This window comes from Podarcis tiliguerta (assembly GCF_965153285.1).
Source record: "Podarcis tiliguerta genome assembly, chromosome: 16".
NCBI classification, from domain to species: domain Eukaryota; kingdom Metazoa; phylum Chordata; class Lepidosauria; order Squamata; family Lacertidae; genus Podarcis; species Podarcis tiliguerta.
Window position 1 is genome coordinate 35,619,167 of NC_139549.1, and position 20,176 is coordinate 35,639,342.

The following is a 20,176-nucleotide window of genomic DNA, read 5'->3' on the forward strand; positions in this document are numbered from 1 at the left end:
GGGACAGAAATCATAAATTACAACTGGGTGCTTCAGCCACATGTTGCTTGGGATCCTTAAACTCGTGGCACTTGTTAATGTAAGACGAGAAGTCTTGAACTTAATGTAATTTATAGCAGTGGGTAACATTCTGGTTCTGGGTTTTGGTTTTTGTCTCTGCCTGATCCTTATGGCATTTGATCTCCAGATGGGTGTTTGGGTTGTGTTTGGTACTTTTGCTTCCTTTCTGGGTTTTGCATCTGGTATTTATGGAAATTGTGTGCAAATTTCTGGCCTCTAAAAGCTTTTTTTTTTTTTAAATGAACACTATTCTGTGTTCTTTGAATTACTCTCTTCGGAGTACTTTCCCCTTTACGACCAACATGTGGAAGCCCTTTGAATCCGGCAGGAACTAGAGAGGAGAGTCAAGATGCCTTTATTGTTTCTGGCTCAAGGACTAACCGAAGTTTGGCTTGATGTTCTTGCCTCCCTCCTAAATACCTATCTGCAACTCAGTATTCCTGCCTGCGTCTCTCACCTCCAACTTAGCAAGTGCAGAGAAGCCTGATTAAGGCTGCAGTTTTATTGCATGCGCTCTGTGTGTGTGTGTGTGTGTGTGTGTGGTTGATGTTCATGACCTCTCCAGAGCAGGAGAAAACAAGCTTGCTCCATCCTCCGTGTGACAGCTCTTTAGATATTTGAAGATGGCCTTCACATCTCCTCTTCTCCAGGCTAAACATACCCAGCTCCCTCAGCCGTTCCTCATAAGGCTTTCATTCCAGACCCTTTATCATCTTGGTCGCCCTCCTCTGCACACATTCCAGCTTGTCAATATCTTTATTACATTGTGGCACCCAGGACGGGACACAATACTCCAGGTGGGGTCTGACCAAGGCAGAATACAGCAGTACTAATACTTCCCTTGATCAGGACACTATACTTCTGGTGATGCAGCCTAGATGTTCAGCTTGTGGTAAGACCCCTTGATCCTTTTCACACATACTGCTGTCAACCCAGGTGTCCCCCTTTTACATCTGTGCAGCTGTTTCTTCCTGCCTAAGTTTAGAACCTTACATTTGTCCCTATTGAAATTCATTTTGTTAGTAGGAGAGTTAAGAGTTGGTTGGCGGGAGGAAATAAATTGGCTGGGGTGGAGAATTAGACTGAGTTGAGGGGAAAGCTGCTTAGAGGATCACATCAGGAGCAGAGATTTCAACTGCCAACAGTCACTTTTGAAGCCCCCTGTACATGTGTCAGTTTCCCCTTAGGTAAATAAAATCCCCTTAATAAAGCCTGTTTAAGTTTATCCTGCCTCCAGTGATGGTGACTCTCTCATGCACAAGCTTAACTACATTGGCTCACAGTATGTTTCTGAGCACAATTCAAAGTCTTGGTGCTGACCTTTAAAGCCCTAAATGGCCTCGGCCCAATATACCTGAAGAAGCGTCTCCACCCCCCCCCCCCCCCCAGCATTCAGCCCAGACACTGAGGTCCAGCGCTGAGGGCCTTCAGGCAATTCCCTCGCTGCAAGAAGTGAAGTTACAGGGAGCCAGGCAGAGGGCCTTCTTGGTAGTGGTGCCCGTCCTGTGGAATGCCCTCCCATCAGATGTCAAGGAAATAAACAACTACCTGACTTTAAGAAGACATCTGAAGAAATTGATTGATTGATTGTATTTCTATGCCGCTTTTCATTCAAATTAATCTCAAAGCAGCTTACAACCAATAAATAACCATAACATAATAAAACATAATAGCATATCGTGGATACGGCATACATCGTATAAAATAATTAACAAATTATCAATAAAACAGTTGTAATCTATAAAAAAAAAAACTTAACAAAACAGCAACTAAAAAATAAGCTAAACCTCACAATTACTGCAAGTCATGTGATTAATAAATCAATGTGGCATTTAGAATCTATAAAACAATATTAAAAACATTATCAAAATAGCAACTAAAAATATAAGCTAAGCACTAAGTTCCTTCACACAATCTCTTCATTTTTATTTCCTCTTCCCTTCCTGTGCTTTTACCCTTTTGTATCGTGTTCTTCTAAGATTGTATGCCTGTAGGCAGGGACTGTCTCTGTATGTAAGCTGCTCAGAGAGCCTTTGGGGTTGAAGAGCAGGGCAGAAATACTCCAATAAACGTAAATAAAATTACTACAAAGTTTTGAAGCATTCCGAGGGAATGGATGGCAACGGAAAGTTTAAAGAAATGCAAGCATGGGCACTTGCAGTGCAGACAAAGGAGCAGGCTGAGGGAGCAGGAATCCCTGACACACACCTGCCTAGGAGTCAGCCCAAGAGAACACAGTGGGGTTTTTATTCCAAGTAAAAATGCATATGGAACAACTGATTGGTTCAAAATTGGGAAAGGAGTACAGCAAGGCTGTATATTGTCCCCCTGCTTATTTAACTTATATGCAGAAAGGCTGTGAAAGGCTAGGCTGGATGAATCCCAAACTGGAATTAAGATTGCCCGAAAGAAATATCAACAACCTCAGATATGCAGATGACACAACCTTGATGGCAGAAAGTGAGGAGGAATTAAAGAACCTTTTAATGAGGGAGAAAGAGGCGAGCGCAAAATATGGTCTGAAGCTCAACATCAAAAAAACGAAGATCATGGCCACTGGTCCCATCACCTCCTGGCAAATAGAAGGGGAAGAAATGGAGGCAGTGAGAGATTTTACTTTCTTGGGCTCCATTATCTCTGCAGATGGTGACAGCAGCCATGAAATTAGAAGACACCTGCTTCTTGGGAGAAAAGCAATGACAAACCTAGACAGCATCTAAAAAGCAGAGACATCACCTTGCCAACAAAGGTCCGTATAGTTAAAGCTATGGTTTTCCCAGTAGTGATGTACGGAAGTGAGAGCTGGACCATAAAGAAGGCTGATCGCCGAAGAATTGACGCTTTTGAATTATGGTGCTGGAGGAGACTTTTGAGAGTCCCATGGACTGCAAGAAGATCAAACCTCTCCATTCTTAAGGAAATCAGCCCTGAGTGCTCACTGGAAGGACAGATCCTGAAGCTGAGGCTCCAATACTCTGGCCACCTCATGAGAAGAGAAGACTCCCTGGAAAAGACCCTGATACAGTGGTGCCCCGCAAGACGAATGCCTCGCAAGACGGAAAACCCGCAAGACGAAAGGGTTTTCCGTTTGCAGAGGCGCTTCGCAAGACGAATTTCCCTATGGGCTTGCTTAGCAAGACGAAAATTGACGAAAATTTTCGGGGGGGGGGTTCACTCCAAAACCCCTTTTTCTGAAGTGCTAAGCTGCTAAAAGCATTTTAGCAGCAAAACCGCTAATCCCTTAAGCCTTAAAAAGCCGTTTTTAGCCCTTAAACTGCCAATAGCGCTAATAGCGCTACTCCGCTAATGGGCTTGCTTCGCAAGACGAAAAAACGGCAAGACGAAAAGACTCGCGGAACGGATTCTTTTCATCTTGCGAGGCACCACTGTATTGGGAAAGATGGAGGGCACAAGGAGAAGGGGACGAAAAAGGACGAGATGGTTGGACAGTGTTCTCGAAGCTACAAACATGAGTTTGACTAAATTGTGGGAGGCAGTGGAAGACAAGAGTGCCTGGCATGCTCTGGTCCACGAAGAGTCGGACACGACTAAATGACTAAACAACAACAGGGTTGCACTGTAAGCCTACAATCGCAAACACGCTTACTAGGACAGGGATGGGTAACTGATGGTTTTGTTTTCCGTTGATTCTGGTGCCAGCTGGACCTCAATAATAGCATGTAAAACCAGAGTAAGCTTAAAATTCTGCATCTTCCTGACAAAGCACAGCATTCTCTCTTAACCTTTTTCTTCTTTTGTCCATTTCTACAGAGAGAAACTGTGCAGTTGTCGGTTGCACCTCCCGTCTCCCAAAGCTAGCATGGCTACCGGTCAGGGGCAATGAGAGCTGTGTTCCAACAACACCTGGAGGGAAACCTCAGCTTCTCTGGGTTAGAAGATTGCAGGACCCATCACTGCAGTAGGCAGTTTGCGCATTCAATTAACGGAGAATGATAACCCTTCCCCGTCATAAATCCTTCATAAAGCAGTAGATCTTACCTTTGTTCTGAAATGCTTCTCCAGGGATAGAAATATAACTCTGCCCTTCCAATGGGAAACGGTAGTGGGGCACGCTCAGGTGTAAAGGAGGCAGCTTGACCAAAGAGTAATCTGTGTAATAATGCAAGCACATGCAAAAACAATGATAAGGGGGAGGGGAGCGACACAATTAATCACATTTGCTTCTTAGATTGTTTTGTTTCATCCATCAATACTGCCTACATATCTTGCAGAAAACAGAGGGGGAAGATGTTAAGGTTTCAGCATCTGGAAAGAAGAAATGAAGGTGACCTAGCCCAGAAGTAGACCAGGGGCACCCTTGTCCTGTTTCGACATCTGAGGTAAAACAGGAAGGTGCTGCTCCTGCACACCCCCAACCCAAGCCCTTCCTCCTTCGTGGAACCCAGAAGCCACAGCTACTTCTTCCCCGCAGATTGTCTCACCAGAGTGGTGCATGCTCTGGTTATCTCCCACTTGGCCTACTGCAATGCGCTCTATGTGGGGCTACCTTTGAAGGTGACGCAGAAACTACAACTTAATCCAGAATGCGTCAGCTAGACTGGTGACTGGGAGTGGCCACTGAGACCACATGACACTGGTCCTAAAAGACCCACAGTGGCTCCCAGTATGTTTCCGGGCACAATTCAAAATGTTGGTGCTGACCTTTAAAGCCCTAAATGGCCTCGGCCCTGAAGGAGCATCTCAACCCCCATCGTTCTGCCCAGACACTGAGGTCCAGCACTGAGGGCCTTCTGGCGGTTCCCTCCCTGTGAGAAGTGAGGTTACAGGGAACCAGACAGAGGGCCTTCTCTGTAGTGGCACCCACCCTGTGGAATGCCCTCCCATCAGATGTCAAAGAAATAAACAACTGCAGTGGTACCTCGGGTTAAGAACTTTGCTTCAGGATGAGAACAGAAATTGTGCAGTGGTGGCACAGCGGCAGTGGGAGGCCCCATTAGCTAAAGTGGTACCTCAGGTTAAGAACAGTTTCAGGTTAAGAACGGACCTCCAGAACAAATTAAGTTCTTAACCTGAGGCACCACTGTAGCTTCTTTTGTCCTTCCTGAATCCTCCAGCACGTAATTTCATTACACATCCCCTGAGTTCTAGTATTGTCTCATGTAATACTAGAGGTCTGAGCACCAGCCCTTCCCGAAGGCAATAATATAAAATCAGAAGTCCCTGGATCCTAGTTCCCACACAGCTACCCCATCCAAGAAAGATGTGTGTGCTAGAAACTAGTTTTTTCATGGTTGCAGAATTGGAGCTGCCTTAGCATAGGATGTTTTTAAGCATGGGTCTAAAATAGTGTGAACCAATGCATGGTAGGCCACCAACTAATCACTGCAATAACCATGTGAAACATAGAATCATTAGAAACCCACTTTTTGAGACCTGCAACCGAATCAAAAGGCATTGGTTAATATTCTTCCTTCCCTCCAATCCACTGTATAAACTCTTTTGTGATGGATGCTGTCTCCCCCCAGCCCTGATTAAAAGAGGGGAGGAAGGCTTCCTGTTCCTTGTCACCAAGTGAGAAGCTGCAGACACAGACATGTCATATTGCAATTATCCAGATTCTGGTTTCTGAACAGGTGTCTGTCTGTGTGCCAGATAAGCCTCACCTGCCACGGATGATGTGCCTTCGACTGTTATGGCTGATGGGCTTCCTCCAAGATTGCGGCCCACATGAAGCATCACACTGTCAATTGTGTCAACTAAGTCTTGAGCAATGGGTACAGTCTGAGAAGCAAACCAAAAAAGAGCCACGATCATGATTGTGTGGAAGAGCAAAGGGAACCTTATGTCGAATGTGGGACTGAGAGGCCAAGCACTCCTTCTTGAAGATAGGGCTGCACATAGCCTACCATAATCTGGGGTGCTGATCTGGTGCCCCTGGCAGCAGCGTTGCATGAGCTCACAGTGCCCAGTGCTGGCATGCATGCAATGGAGAGGTGCATGTACTGGGGAATGAGGGCATGGAGGGTGAAGGAGCCCACAGTGGGACCCCAGTGCTCACCGCCAACACTGCCAGAGTGACCCCGCACTGCATCAGAGCCAAGCAGGGCTGCACTGTGCCACCTGCCCACCCACACAGGTAGCAGCCAGGCCAGTTGATGCGGCACTTGGCAGGGGCAAACCAGCATGGCCCATCCAGGTGCTCCTCCAAGTGTTGGTTCCTCTGGTGCCAGGGGAGGAGTACTGGGCCAGGCCAGGCTAGGGGCACCTGCATGGGGGTGCATGCTTAGTGCCCCCTCAAAAATCCGTGACTGGGGTCACAACCTCCCATGCTAGGACCCTGGCACCTGATTGGGCCAATCTGATCCAGGACCACCTAGGGACCACCCACCCTGGATCCACCCCCAATTCAATTCAGGGTTTGGAATAATGTTTAGTGATGATGGTGATGATTTAAGCCTAATTCGTGAATTAACTAATTAAAAAAAAATACGGATCAGAACATAGGAATCAACTTCTAGGGGCCAAGATCATACGTGTGGAGGAAAAACTTAGACATGTAGCAGGGTTTCCAAAAATACACCAGAGGCCATATTTCATCCAGCAGAGCTTTACTTGTGCTGAAGGCAAATGTAGCTTAATGGTGACAAATCCAATACATTCAGGATTGCAGAGTCCATAAAAAATCTAGTTGCAGCACTTACAAAACTTATAAACGTATAACAAGACTAAACAGTAAGCATACTATGTACAGAACAGCACACCAGAAGGAAGAGAGATTGAAAGAGAAAGAAAGTAAAACCCAGGCTCCTACTGACCTATATTTACAGCCAGCATGACCTTAATTGAAAGAGATAAGAGAACTAGTTCAAACCAGCTTCCCAGAAGGTATAACCCAAACAATCATGAAGCTTCTGCCTGCTTCTCTCACACAGAGAAGCTTCTAGTAGCTTTTAGAATCCTCTTGTATTAATCAGAATAGGAAAGATCTCCACACATTTAGATCGATACTTTCTGAACTGACACCCTTCACCGCCCTGCCCCCAATATTTGAGCCCCCAATGATGGGAATTGCCATTCAAATTGTGTGTGTGTGTGTGTGTGTGTGTGTTACATCATGTGATCGGTTATGTGGGGTGGGGCTTGTTGAGAATTTCCATTTCACCATAAGGAGCAGACATGGGATTGTTACAAGTCACATGTCTGTTTACAGACCAGCACAGCTTGCTGGGAACTTCCATTGTGTGCATAGCTTTTGCTTCTCTCTGTCTCTCTCTGAGAAGACAAAGAGAGAGACGACATGTTTCTTTGTCCTGATTTATGATTAATAAATCCGTAGTTGTAGTATGTTTCCACAAGCCTCACGCCTATTCTGCGTGCGCAGTTTGTGCACACAGTTCGCTCGGCTGATATAGTGTGCCCTGGCTTTGAAGCCTAGGTCGCTGATTTACATCAGAGCAGAGGCCGGTGGGTCTTTAATGGGTCTTCGCAGCAGGATGGCTGCGACCCTCTGCACGCCAACAGGGCTTACCTGAGACCCTCCCCCCAAAAAAAAAATATTTTTTATTCAAGTTGGCACCCTTGGATCAGAAATAGACTAGTCCATCTGCCCCTAGTATGCATGGGTCATCACAGATCAAACACCAGCAAGCAAAGTTCCATATCACCTGCAACACTAAGCATGTAGTCCAAATCCCATAGACAAAGGAAAAAGCAGAATGGGAGAGGAAGTTTGGAGAAGAAATATGTAGACAGGTGAGCAAATGAAGCATCCCTTCCCTTTTACCACATCACAATTAAATATACCGTATTTTTTGCTCTATAAGACTCACTTTTTCCCTCCTAAAAAGTAAGGGGAAATGTGTGTGCGTCTTATGGAGTGAATGCAAGCTGTGCAGCTATCACAGAAGCCAGAACAGCAAGAGGGATTGCTGCTTTCACTGCACAGTGATCCCTCTTGCTGTTCTGGCTTCTGAGATTCAGAATATTTTTTTTCTTGTTTTCCTCCTCCAAAAACTAGGTGCGTCTTGTGGTCTGGTGCGTCTTAAAGAGCGAAAAATACGGTATATATATATTAGGGGAAGAAAAGTGGCAAGTTGGTTGCAGGTTTGCAGTTCATGTGTAGCAAGGCATTACCTGTGACATTTCATTCCAGCCGTGAAACGCAAGCACACCTTCCACAGTTTTAAAGAAGACCTGCAAACAAATAAACCCCAGGTCATTTCGTTACAATATCAAAACCCTCTGCCTCCATCTCCTCCAACCCCCAGGAAACAGCATTTGAGTCAGGGCACCCCAGGTGCATATTCACTCTAATAGACACAAATCCATGCATGTCACAGAAAACCACTTGTGCTCATTAAATATTGTACAATAATATTTTAAAGCAGAAGGGTATTTGTGGACACTAACAGGACAATGAAACTCCAATTACATTAGCATCCATTTAGCCCCCTGCTCAAGATATGAAAACCAATGTACAAAAACAAAATGTTTGAAACTGACTAAACCTTGGAGGGGTTAAGGCAGGAGAGGGAAAATGCTTGTAGAATATATACATATATATTATTGTGTGTGTGTGTGTGTGTGTGTGTGTGTGTGTGAACATCAGTTGCCAGACGGAATCTTTAGAACAGGAGGTATCTACAGAAATTGTTCCAATAGAAGACGAAAGGGGCTCATCTCTGCAACAGTTTATCACAGTTTCCTTCTCCCATTTCAACGCTGCATTAATTCAGTTGGTTTATACATTTCCACTGCAGAACACGTTTTCATTAGCTGTAGCTCAGCAGTAGAGCAGGTGTCTTGGACTAGAGGTCGGAGGGAGGAAAGCGGAGTAGCAGACAAAAGCGATGGTTCAACATGTTTTGGACACCACTGGTATCTCTCCAAGGAAATTCAGAGATTCAACATTTAATAATCATAATCATAATAATATTTTTTATTTATACCCTGCCCTTCCTGGTTCAGAAAACTGGGGTCAGGGTGGCTAACAACAAATTTAAAACACTTAATTGATGCTACAAAAAAAACGCCAGCATAAAATACGGTATAAAGCGTAAATAACAATAAAATCAAAAATCAATTTGGGGGGGAAATCCATCCAATAAACATTAGACGATCACCAGGGCTAGCTGGCGAAATTAGTCCCACTTGGGCCAGCGAGGAGACCAGGGGAGAACCAGCTGTGGGATCCCAGAGCGGGTAATTTTCACCAGAAGGGGAGGGGGAGGGAAAGAAGGGGAACAAAAGATCAGGCCAGGTTCAAATTGAAAGCCAGGCAGAATAGTTCTGTCTTACAGGCCCTGCGGAAGGAAGTTAGATCCTGCAGGGCCCTGGTCTCATGGGACAGAGCATTCCACCAGGTCGGAGCCATCACTGAGAAGGCCCTGGCCCTGGTGGAGGATAGTCTGACTTCCTTAGGGCCCGGGACCTCCAAACTATGATTATTCCTGGACCTTAAGGTCCTCTGCAGGGCATACCAGGAGAGGCGGTCCCGTAAGTACAAGGGCCTTAAGCCACAAAGGGCTTTAAAGGTCAAAACCAGCACCTTAAACCTAACCTGATACTCCACCAGGAGCCAGTGCAACTGGTAAAGCACTGGGTGAATATGCTCCCATGGCGGGGACCCCGTGAGGAGCCTCGCTGCTGCATTCTGCACCCGCTGAAGTTTCTGGGACAGCTTCAAGGGCAGCCCCGCGTAGAGCGAATTACAGTAGTCAAACCTGGAGGTGACCGTCGCATGGATCACTGTGGCCAGGGGTGGGAAAGGTAAGGGAGGCACTGCCTCTTCTGTTCCCACTTCCAATTCCTTTTTGGAATTCCTGTTTTTGTTACAAATACTTTGCATGCCGAAGGTCCCAGGTTCAAGCCCTAGCATCTCCAGTTAGGGCTGTTCCCTGTCTCAGATCCTGGAGAGCCGCTGTCAGTCAGTGTAGGCAGTACTGAGCTAGATGGATCAATTGATCTGTCTCAATCTAAGGCAGTTTCCTCTGTCCCTAACCTACTCTAAGGGCTGCAAAGGTAAAGGTAAAGGGTAAAGGGACCCCTGACCATTAGGTCCAGTCGTGACCGACTCTGGGGTTGCAGCACTTATCTCGCTTTACTGGCGGAGGAAGCAGGTGTACAGCTTCCAGGTCATGTGGCCAGCATGACTAAGCTGCTTCTGGCAGCGCACAGAAACACCGTTTACCTTCCCGCCAGAGCGGTACCTATTTATCTACTTGCACTTTGATGTGCTTTCGAACTGCTAGGTTGGCAGGAGCTGGGACCGAGCAACAGGAGCTCACCCCGTCGCGGGGATTCGAACCACCGACCTTCTGATTGGCAAGCCCTAGGCTCTGTGGTTTAACCCACAGCACCACTCGCGTCCCAATTGTATGCGTAATTCCTGGGAGTGCGCTCCATAGAACTCAATAGGTTTTATTTCTCAGCACATACGTGTAGGATTAAGAGTGGGTCTGTTGCTGTCAGTGTTTTGCATTAACAATATCTGCAGCCAGCAGCAAGTTTTCGATAAAGATTTTATGTGATCTTGTACCAGAACTGCTGTTGTTTTTTAAGCAGTATTACAAGGAGATAACAAATATAGATTTTGTTTTCTGCTCCACCTCACCAAATAAATACAGTAACCAAAGGACAGTTCCACCATATATGCACGTAAGCACTTTATGTGATTACTGTATGTTTCCGTGTATAAGACAATATTTTTTCCTTAGAAATAATAGGCAAAAATTGTGGTTCGTCTTATACACGGATAGCAGCGGGGGGGTGGGCGATTGGTGGCAGCAGCCAGCAGGAGATTGTCAGCAGCGATTGGGTGTGTGATTGGTTGCTGTGGCAAGGCCTGCTGCCAATTGGCCGTGGCTGTGGAAATTGGGCGGGCTATTTACGGCAGCATCAAGGCATGCATGCAATCGGCTGTGGTTGCACTGAGTGTGCAGGTGGTCTTTTGACGGCGAGCGTGCAGACGATTGGTGGCTGCAGCGATGCGTGTGATTTACAGTGGTGGGCAGGCTATAGAGCGATTGGTGACGGTGTCCCCCGCCCTCCAAAAAAAGCAAAGCTCTGGGGAATTCCCCCACCCCAAAAAAAATTTTTGTTGCAGTCCCCAAAAATACATGGAAAAATACTGTAGTTTTTAAGGAGTTTTAGGGTTTTAATGGTGTAAGATACCATTTATGCAAAAGTGTATGTCGAATCTCTGTGATTAAAGGATATAACCTGCAATCCTTTGTAAGTTTACCTGGGAGCAAGGCCCAGTAAATACAGTGGAACTGCATTGACATGCACACCTACTTCAGAGTAAACCCCATGGGACACAGTAGGACTTGCTTCCAAGCAGACATGCAAAAGACTGCACATTAAATCCCATTCAGTTCAGTGGAACATGCTCCCAAGCAGGGATACAGATAAACCAGATTGGGGTGAGGAGTTTCAGGCCTGGGTGTCAAATGTAGCCCACCAGGCTTCTCTATCTGTTCAGAAACCACCCTACGGTACAGAGGTAAGAATTACATTAATTGCTCCACCCACGTCTGCCTCTGGCCCTGCCCACCCAGCAGGGAATGTAGCCCAAAGGCACAAACAGATTCCCCACCTCGGCAGTAGATTATCCTTCCCACTGAGAATTTCAGGCATCCTACCCCAGTTCCTATGGGACTCTGGTGAGGTTGACCTGCAGAACCGGCACTGTTAGGAAATCAATATTTTAGTGCACAAGCACTCTACACTTTAGAATTCCCTGCCTGTTGATGTCAGGCAGACACCTGTATCAGTACTTTTCCACTGCTTAAAATATTTGTATTTAGGCAAACCTGTCTTTTATCAATAATTTTAATGTTCTCTTTTATTTTCTTGTAAACCACTTTGAGGTTTTTACTGCAAAACAACATATAATTTTTGTTAAAAATATCCTGGCATTCCTGACATTTAGAAGTTGACATGCGTTTTGAGCTGGCTGTTGATTTTAATTAGTTTCGAACGCTTTTTAATATATGTTTCTGTTTTGTCTTGATAACATGAATGTTTTAATCCTCTTTGGTTTTGTAAACCACTTAAGTGTCTACTTTTTTACAATCAAATGGCATATTGATGTTGTGAAGTGAGCAAGTAATAAATAAAAGTACAGTGGTACCTCAGGATGTGAACGGGATCTGTTCCGGAGCCCCGTTCTCATCCTGAAGCAAATGCAACCTGTGACTGTGTGTACATGGGTCGCGATTCGCTGCTTCCGTGCATGCACATGAAGTCATTTTGAGTGCATGCACGAGTGGTGAAACCTGGAAGTAATGCGTTCCATTACTTCTGGGTCACCACGGAGCGCAACTCGAAAGTGCTCAACCTGAAGCGTATTCAACTAGAGGTATGACTGTATAAAAGCACCCCTCCTCCTATGTCACAATCTGGCTTTTCCTCCCCATCCCACACAGTGGCTAAAGACACAGAACATGGAAATCTAGGGTTAGAAAGACCCCAATGGGTCCAATCCTCTGCAATTCAGGATTCAAAGCTCAATCACATGAATAATATTACATCCACTCCAGCTATATGAGAATACAATTCAATATGTAGACCCCCCAAAAAAATGGAAATTGGGGGACTAATAGTCATTTTATTTTCCTTTTTGTCTGAGCAAACAATCTGTGTCTCTGCTTCGCATGGGTTTAGCAGGACAATCGCTGTCAAAATCACAGCTGATTACCGTCACAGCCAGAGCTCCAGCCAGCAGCACTAAAAGGGGAATAATCCGCCCGCTGCTGAGATCAGTGCCAGAGTTTTGTTAGCAGAGAGCAACTTCTCGACTCTGTCAAGCTCAAAATCCTCCAGGCATTGCTGCCCATGGTGCACAAAGCAAAGAGGGAGCGCAGAAGCCCTTTAGCTCAGCTACATAATGGGTCTGGGGCAGAAAAATCCAGGGAAGTCAGCACAAATTCTCTCTGAGCCGTAGGAAGTGCTAAATGGCCTGTGAGTAAAGATGGACAAGGGAGAGAAACTCAATTTTGTTTGCCCTTTAGCGAGATACTACGTGGTTCGCACTTCTCAAACCAATACGGAACATGGTTATCTTTAGGTGTACTTCTAAACGAAATTTAGTCTCTCTTTATGTGCTCTTCTCCAAAGTTTGTTCTCCACCCAAACCATGTGTACCAAAATGCATACATCCGTAAAAATGAAGCACAAACTAATTATATTAGAGGGAAATACTTGCAAATAAAGAGTACATTGGTCAAACAGGTTTGAGGTACTTGCCACCTTGTCATTTTATCCCCACAACATTGTTTTCAGTCTACAGGCACTGCCTCAGTCCCTATGGCCACCTTTACAAATGGCCTTATTTGTTTAATAAAGAGATGGAGAGTTCAAAGAAATTTACTTCAATAAATTCACTAACAGGTGAAGGAGATTCACCTCAGTCAATTGGTAAAGTACCTCATTAAGTTGAAGAAGTGAAGAAAGTTTACCTCAGTAAGGTTGAAGGCCGTATTTGCCGTGAGTGACTCATCGGGTAAGGAACGGGAAATGTTTCCTAAATAGTCCAACATGGTATATGGCCGGTGAAAGTTACCTCTCTCCTCTGTAAGGTTAATTATTATGGGCTGGTATGCATTTCTGGACAGCTAAAAGGGTGACACAAAAAAGCATATATTAGACCCTTTCTGGTACTTCCAGGTCGCTGCGGGACGTATCCTGAAAGAATGTAACGTGAAGCGGACGTAACATGAGGTATGGCTGTACAGAGGTAAAATTGCTCCTCTGCTTGCTTGCCAAGAAGGAAGATGGAGAACGTGTGGTTTGTGTGTGTGGCCCTCCATCTCCCATCAGGCCCAGTCAACGTGGCCTGTCGGAGTGTTGTGGGTATCAAGGAGTTAAACACTCTGTGCTAATTGCGAATGCTGACTCAGCAGCATGTGATGACTAAGCAACATGAGACATGGGGCGTTGCCTAATGGATCCATTGCCAGCTAGTATAAAGAGTCTTGGTTGACTTCAGTTGGTAGGGGTATAGAAGAGGTGATGGCTTCTCCCCTGAATGTAATTCTACCTGTATGCTGCATATACAACAAGACTGCTTTACAACGCTGCAAGACTGCAACTGAATAAAGCCTTGATGGTCAAGGATGATGGTCTACCCAGCCTAGCAATCAGTTTCCAGGAGTGACCAGCCAGATGTCTCCAGGTACTCACAAGTAGTGCAAGCAGGTTAAGTTGGCTAACCCTGGGATCCACCACAGGGTATGGAGGCCCCGTTTGGCTACCATGGCTTTCCCCCTAAAAATTATCCATTACATGCCACACCACAGAAACACCTTCCAAAACGTTTTGAGGAGCAGTGGTGGAATTTAGTCTGAGCACATGCCGGCACAACGAGAAGAACCTTTCACCGTGGATTTCAGCCTGTTAAATTGCAGCTCACCGCAGTGAAACACTCCTGACAACTAGCAAGCAGTAAGTGGGAAAGCTTTTAAGGAAAACAAAACAAAACACACATCAGACACGTTTCACCCATATACTGAGCGAAAATTGCTTTCCTTCCCATTCAGGCTAAACATGCTTGATAACAGCTGCATCAAAATCCCATTAGTTTTTCGTCTTGCTCATTTTGAGACTTGCGGGGTGAAAGCCGAATTCTGATGGAAGGGAAAGCACTCTAGCAACAGACTTACTTGTGCTGGGAGTTATAAACTGAAAACTTTGCCTCCAACTATTTTATTCCATATATATATATATATATATATATATATATATATATATATATGTCATATCATGTTGCTGGACTAAGTTCTCCATGGAACAGAGATCAATCTCAGATGCAGTGGGAAAAAGAAGCAAATCCTCTTTGTTGGAATGTACTTAACAAAAATATGAACCAGAGGCCTTCTTATTAGAGATAATGTCAACTGAAATCAAGAAAGAAGTAAGACCACTCTTTATCTACGCAACATCTGCAGCCAGGATTCTGGTCTCAATGAATTGGAAGAGTAAAAGTACACCTACAAAGTCAGAATGGCAGGTAAAAATGACAGAATACATCCAACTGGCAAGAATGATGGGAAAAGTTAGAGGGTACTCAATGCAGAGGGTGAATAAAGAATGGATAGTATTTAAAGAATATTTGAAAAACTACTATGATAGCAAAAATCTCCTGGCAGACCTTGAATGATTCTTGTAATGTATAGATAATAAACTAAAGAATTTTTCTCTGAAGGAAATTAAGGAAACAAAGTACAATAACATGATTCTGTGTAAAAAGAAAAACAAATGAGATTCATTTTTTTGAGAACAATCCGAAGTTTATTTTATCTTCCTTATCTTTATTCTTTCTTTTCTGCTCCTCCTACCTTGTTGTCACTGCCTATTCAGCTATTCTATCCAACAGGCAGCGACCTGAAAAAAGGAAAAGGAAATCGCTTTGCAATCTTCAGCCTCATCTACACCTGAGCCAGCCCACCCATGAGACAGGGTGAGGTTGTCGCCTCGGGTGGCACAAGTGACAGGGGCCGCAGATGAGGCCTCCAAACAGGCTGCTGCAGATATCGAGTGAATCCAGAAAATGATTGGAGTGAAAGGAGAGTAAAGTTAAGATAGAAGAAGAGATTAAAGAAATAATGAAATGTGTTTAAGCTAGTTGGAAAAATAAAGTAGCGTAACAAGAACGGCTGGAAGTCACTTGGTGGGTGTCCGTGTGGGGTAGGTGTGTTGATATGTATAGTATAAGTAGGTATTATATAGAGTAATGTAGGTATGTTTTATGTTATGAAAATAAAGTAATGTGTTATGTACGTGTATTATGTAATTGTGTAAATGTACAGTGGTGCCCCGCAATACGAATGCCTCGCAAGAGGGAAAACCCGCAAGACGAAAGGGTTTTCCGTTTTCAGAGGTGCTTCGCAGGACAAATTTCTCTATGGGTTTGCTTCGCAAGACGAAAATGTCTTGCGATTCTTGAGGGGTTTTTTCACTCCCCAACCCCTTTTTCTAAAGCGCTAAGCTGCTAATAGCCTTTTAGCAGCTAATCCGCTAATCCCTTAAGCCTTTAATAGCCGATAATAGCCCTTAAACTGCTAATAGCGCTAATAGCGCTAATCCGCTAATGGGCTTGCTTCGCAAGACGAAAAAACCGCAAGACGAAGAGACTCGCGGAACGGATTCTTTTCGTCTTGCGAGGCACCACTGTATAAGTATGTGTTTTATATGTTAACAAAAAAAAATTTTTTTAAGGCTGCTGCCACAGTAGCCTTCTTGCAAGCCAGATCTCCCGTCACCCCAAAAACCTCTTGAAAAATAGGAGATGCTGCTGGTCTGTGTCCACACCTAGGGAGGAAATGGCAGGGGCTGCCCTTCTTTCCTGGCAGGGGTGGAGGACCCCATTTTGTGGTTTGCCTCAGGTGCCAAAATATCTTGAGCCAGCCCTGATCTGCACTATACGTACTGCTTTGAACAGCCACGGTTTCCCCCAAAACACGCTGTGAGCTGCAGCTTTGTAATGGTTGTCAGGAGTCCTCTGTTCCCCTCCCAGAGCTACAATTTCCGGAGTGGTTTAACAGTCAATCCCTTTTCCTATATGCAGCTCAGAGGAAAGAGATCCAGGAATGTGCCTACCATCGGAAGGGTTGCAGTTCCCTGCCATCCCCACGGAGATGCCGAAGAAAACAAAGACTGGTCACCTAGAAACGAAAGAAAATATTAGATATAAATTGCTCCCGTGCCTTAAAATCGCTGCAGTACCTGATGTAAGATTGGGCGGGGGGTGGGGGAGAGAAAACTCAAAACAACCTAACACAATCCTGCAAATACTGTCCCAGATTGAAAGTGCTGCCTGCCTGCTTGCCCTCCTTTAACATGCAGAATAAACAGATGGGCAGTGCAAACAGAGCTTTTTCGCTACCCAGGTGTCTGCAAGAGAGCTTTCTCTGCCCTCTGCATTCAGTTCTTCAAATGGGGTCCCGCTTTTAGCTGAGACATAACACTGGCTCCCTGCACCCTGCACTTTGTAAATCAGGGACAAACTACACAAGATGTCCTTCACACAACGAGCCATTGTGACAATGGCTTTCAAAGCTTTAATGGTAGTTGCGGGGTCTCCAATTCAATTCAAATGTGGATGGGGTACAGAGTTATTATTCTGATAATATATCAAGTTTCTATCCTGTCCTTCATCTGAGGAGCACAGGGTGGTATACAATTCAGATACACAAAAATATATACCATGGAAACAAACAAAAACAATACCCCCCCCCCAAAAAAAATTAAAAGGCCATCAATTGTTTAATCAGCCAAAGGCCTCGGAGAAGAGGAATGTTTTTGCTTGGCATCTAAGGGTGTGTAACAACAGCACCAGGCAAGTCTCCCTGGGGCATCTGGCTTGTTTTAGAAGGTTTCAGGTTCAATCCTTGGCAGCTCCAGAAAGGGCTGGGAATATCCCTTTTCTGGAGTCCTGGAGATCAGCTGTGAGTGAGTGTAAACCATGTTGAGTGAGATGGACCATGCGTCTGACTAAGGCAGTTTCCTATGGGAAGTGGGGAGGGGGTCTTCAGGCATTTCCCCATCTGTTGTGGTCCTGATCCACTTCCCCAACCTGACACTGCAAGAAAAAGCTTCCATGACAACGTATCGTGTGGTTGGGGGGTCTCACCTAATTTGGCTTTCCACAACCAATGCACTTTGTTCCTCAGGAGCAGGTTTCCTCAACCTCAGCCCTCCAGATGTTTTGGTCTACAACTCCAATGATCCCTAGCTAGCAGGACCAGTGCTCAGGGATGATGGGAATTGTAGTCCCAAAACATCTGGAGGGTCGAGTTTGAGGAAGCCTGGCTAAGGAGGGAGCACTTCCTGCTCCTGACACCAACCCCTCCCCCCATTCCACTGGTGCAAATTCTCTTCTGCATACCCTTATTTTTTAAAAAAAGAAAAGGCACGGGGTTCCCCTCCCCACGTTCTTTATTTCTGAACAACACACTGTGTAAAGTACAACAGTGGGTGAAGCTGGGGTGTGGGATTCAAAGGAGTGGGGATTGTGAGATGAGAAAACGGGGGGGGGGGGAGGAAGAATAAAAGGATTGAGTGGTATTTGAGGAAATTATGTAAGCAATGATACACGTAGGTAATCCAGTTCTGTTTGTTGAATCGACTAGTATTAAAAGTCATCTGTAAATATCTGCGCAGGCAGTTCTAGGAAGTATTTTCTTGGCACAGACTTTTAAACATCATCTCCTAAGGGGTGGGGGCATAGCTCAGAACCACAGTGCATGCTTTGCATGAAGATGGTCCCAGGCTGAATACCTGGCGACATCTACATTTAAAAGCAGCCTGCGGCAGATAATGGGAATGAACTTCTTTCCTGAGACACCCTGGAGAGACACTGCCAGTTAGGGTAGACAATACAGGGCTGGATGGATAAATACCCTGACCCAGTGGCAGCTGGTGCCCACTGGGGCTGGTGGGATGGAATGCAGGAAGCCCAAACAGCAAGAGGAGCCAGAGCCAATGACAGGCAAAGTCAACAAGTCCAAATGTTGCCCATCCCCCTCCTCCTCCCTAAGCAAGCAATCCTGAAGCTAAGCAGGAGGAAACTGACAAGCAGTTCCGCCTCTGGGGACCAGTTGCGTACCTTCCAACACAATGCAGCAGCCTAGGTCTGGAACACCACCTTCTGGGCCTGCACTCCCATGTGAGTCAAGCGCCCCACACCAGATCGTGGCTCCAAAATAAGGGTTTTTTCTGGGCACAGCACCCCAAAACCTGTGTTTTTGGGGCGCTGTGCCCAAAATTGCACAAGATTGTGGCAGCCATTTTGGACACTGTCCACTCACAGGGGGGAAAACAGGGTGATCCATTTTTTCCAGGACAGTTGACAAGTATGTCAGTTGTAAGCAAGCAGACAGGCAGGTGTGGGTTAGCTGAGAGACTGGAGTTGATGGGAAAGTTCCTTTCGTTGTTGTTGTTGTTTAGTTGTTTAGTCGTGTTCGACTCTTCGTGACCCCATGGACCAGAGCACGCCAGGCACTTCTGTCTTCCACTGCCTCCCGCAGTTTGGTCAGACTCATGTTTGTAGCTTCGAGAACACTGTCCAACCATCTCGTCCTCTGTCGTCCCCTTCTCCTTGTGCCCTCAATCTTTCCCAGCATCAGGGTCTTTTCCAGGGAGTCTTCTCTTCTCATGAGGTGGCCAAAGTATTGGAGCCTGTTTCACGATCTGTCCTTCCAGTGAGCGGAAAGTTCCTTGTCCACTCTAATGAACCAGCCTCCACTGGCCTGACCTGATGTGTGTTATCAGTCTCGTGAATAAAAATCATTAAAAGGCCATGTACAGTAACTACTGTATGATCAATACGGATGCCTTCTCTTTTCCACTTTGGAAGTGGCAATCACCTCTTCTCAATCTTAAAGTCTGGTGCTTTATCAGCAATGAAATGATCTGTGGCAGCCCACCGCAGCTTGGTGCCTTCCAGAAATCATTGTATTATGACTTCCATCATCCCTGACCATCAATCATGCTGGCTGAACTGGTTGGTTTGATTGATATCTGGTGGGAGTTTGAGTCCAAAATTTCAAGAGGGTATGGAATGCTGTGGATGGCTGATTTGCATTCAACATGCACTCATTATCATTTTGCAACATGCAACATTCTCACTTTGTCTAGAGTTTGCAAAGCCCTAGTTAATGGGGAAGGGACTTCCCCTGCAAGGTCATAGAGAACATTGGTACATCTCTTCTGGATTGCATGCAATCTTTTCTAGGAGGAAAAAACCCACCATTTCCACTTACCTACAGCAGCAGTAAAATACTGCTCAATCTCATTGGCCGTGAGCACTCTTTCCCATATGATAAATTCATCAAAAGCCCCATTGACGTAACGCTTAGCCTGGTCACCCTCTGACCCTGTCAACATGTTTGAATTAGAGTCATCGTAGCTGTAGAAAGGTGTCCCCTTTGGATCAGTGGTATTTAAGGTTCCATTGACGTAGACTTTCAAGCCATCTTCAGATTTCCAGGTAAATAGAACATGAGTCCATTGGGGACCTGAATGAAAAGCACAGAAAGCTAGTGCAAACACCATGACTCTATAAACCCATTTAAGAACACAAGAAGAGCCTTGCTGGATCAGCCCCAAATCCCTACAGCAATCTGTTTCCCACAGTGCCCAACCAGATGGCTAT

The 20,176-nt window shown here is 45.4% G+C and overlaps 1 protein-coding gene and 1 long non-coding RNA gene across 3 annotated transcripts in view; one reads left to right on the forward strand and one right to left on the reverse strand.

The window, feature by feature from the left end:
* Window positions 1-20,176, forward strand: part of LOC310666934 — a 396,489-nt gene that overhangs the window by 321,970 nt on the left and 54,343 nt on the right. The window lies entirely within an intron of this gene.
* The window catches only part of ADGRD1 (adhesion G protein-coupled receptor D1), a 293,282-nt gene that overhangs the window by 237,038 nt on the left and 36,068 nt on the right, over window positions 1-20,176 (reverse strand). For both annotated transcript variants that reach the window (XM_083418242.1, XM_083418243.1), the window contains 6 exons: window positions 19,785-20,039; window positions 16,621-16,685; window positions 13,482-13,637; window positions 8,155-8,214; window positions 5,685-5,802; window positions 4,060-4,170 (listed from right to left, as the gene is read on the reverse strand). In XM_083418242.1, coding sequence (XP_083274368.1) covers window positions 4,060-4,170; window positions 5,685-5,802; window positions 8,155-8,214; window positions 13,482-13,637; window positions 16,621-16,685; window positions 19,785-20,039 — 765 coding nt within the window. The remainder of the gene's footprint in view (window positions 1-4,059; window positions 4,171-5,684; window positions 5,803-8,154; window positions 8,215-13,481; window positions 13,638-16,620; window positions 16,686-19,784; window positions 20,040-20,176) is intronic.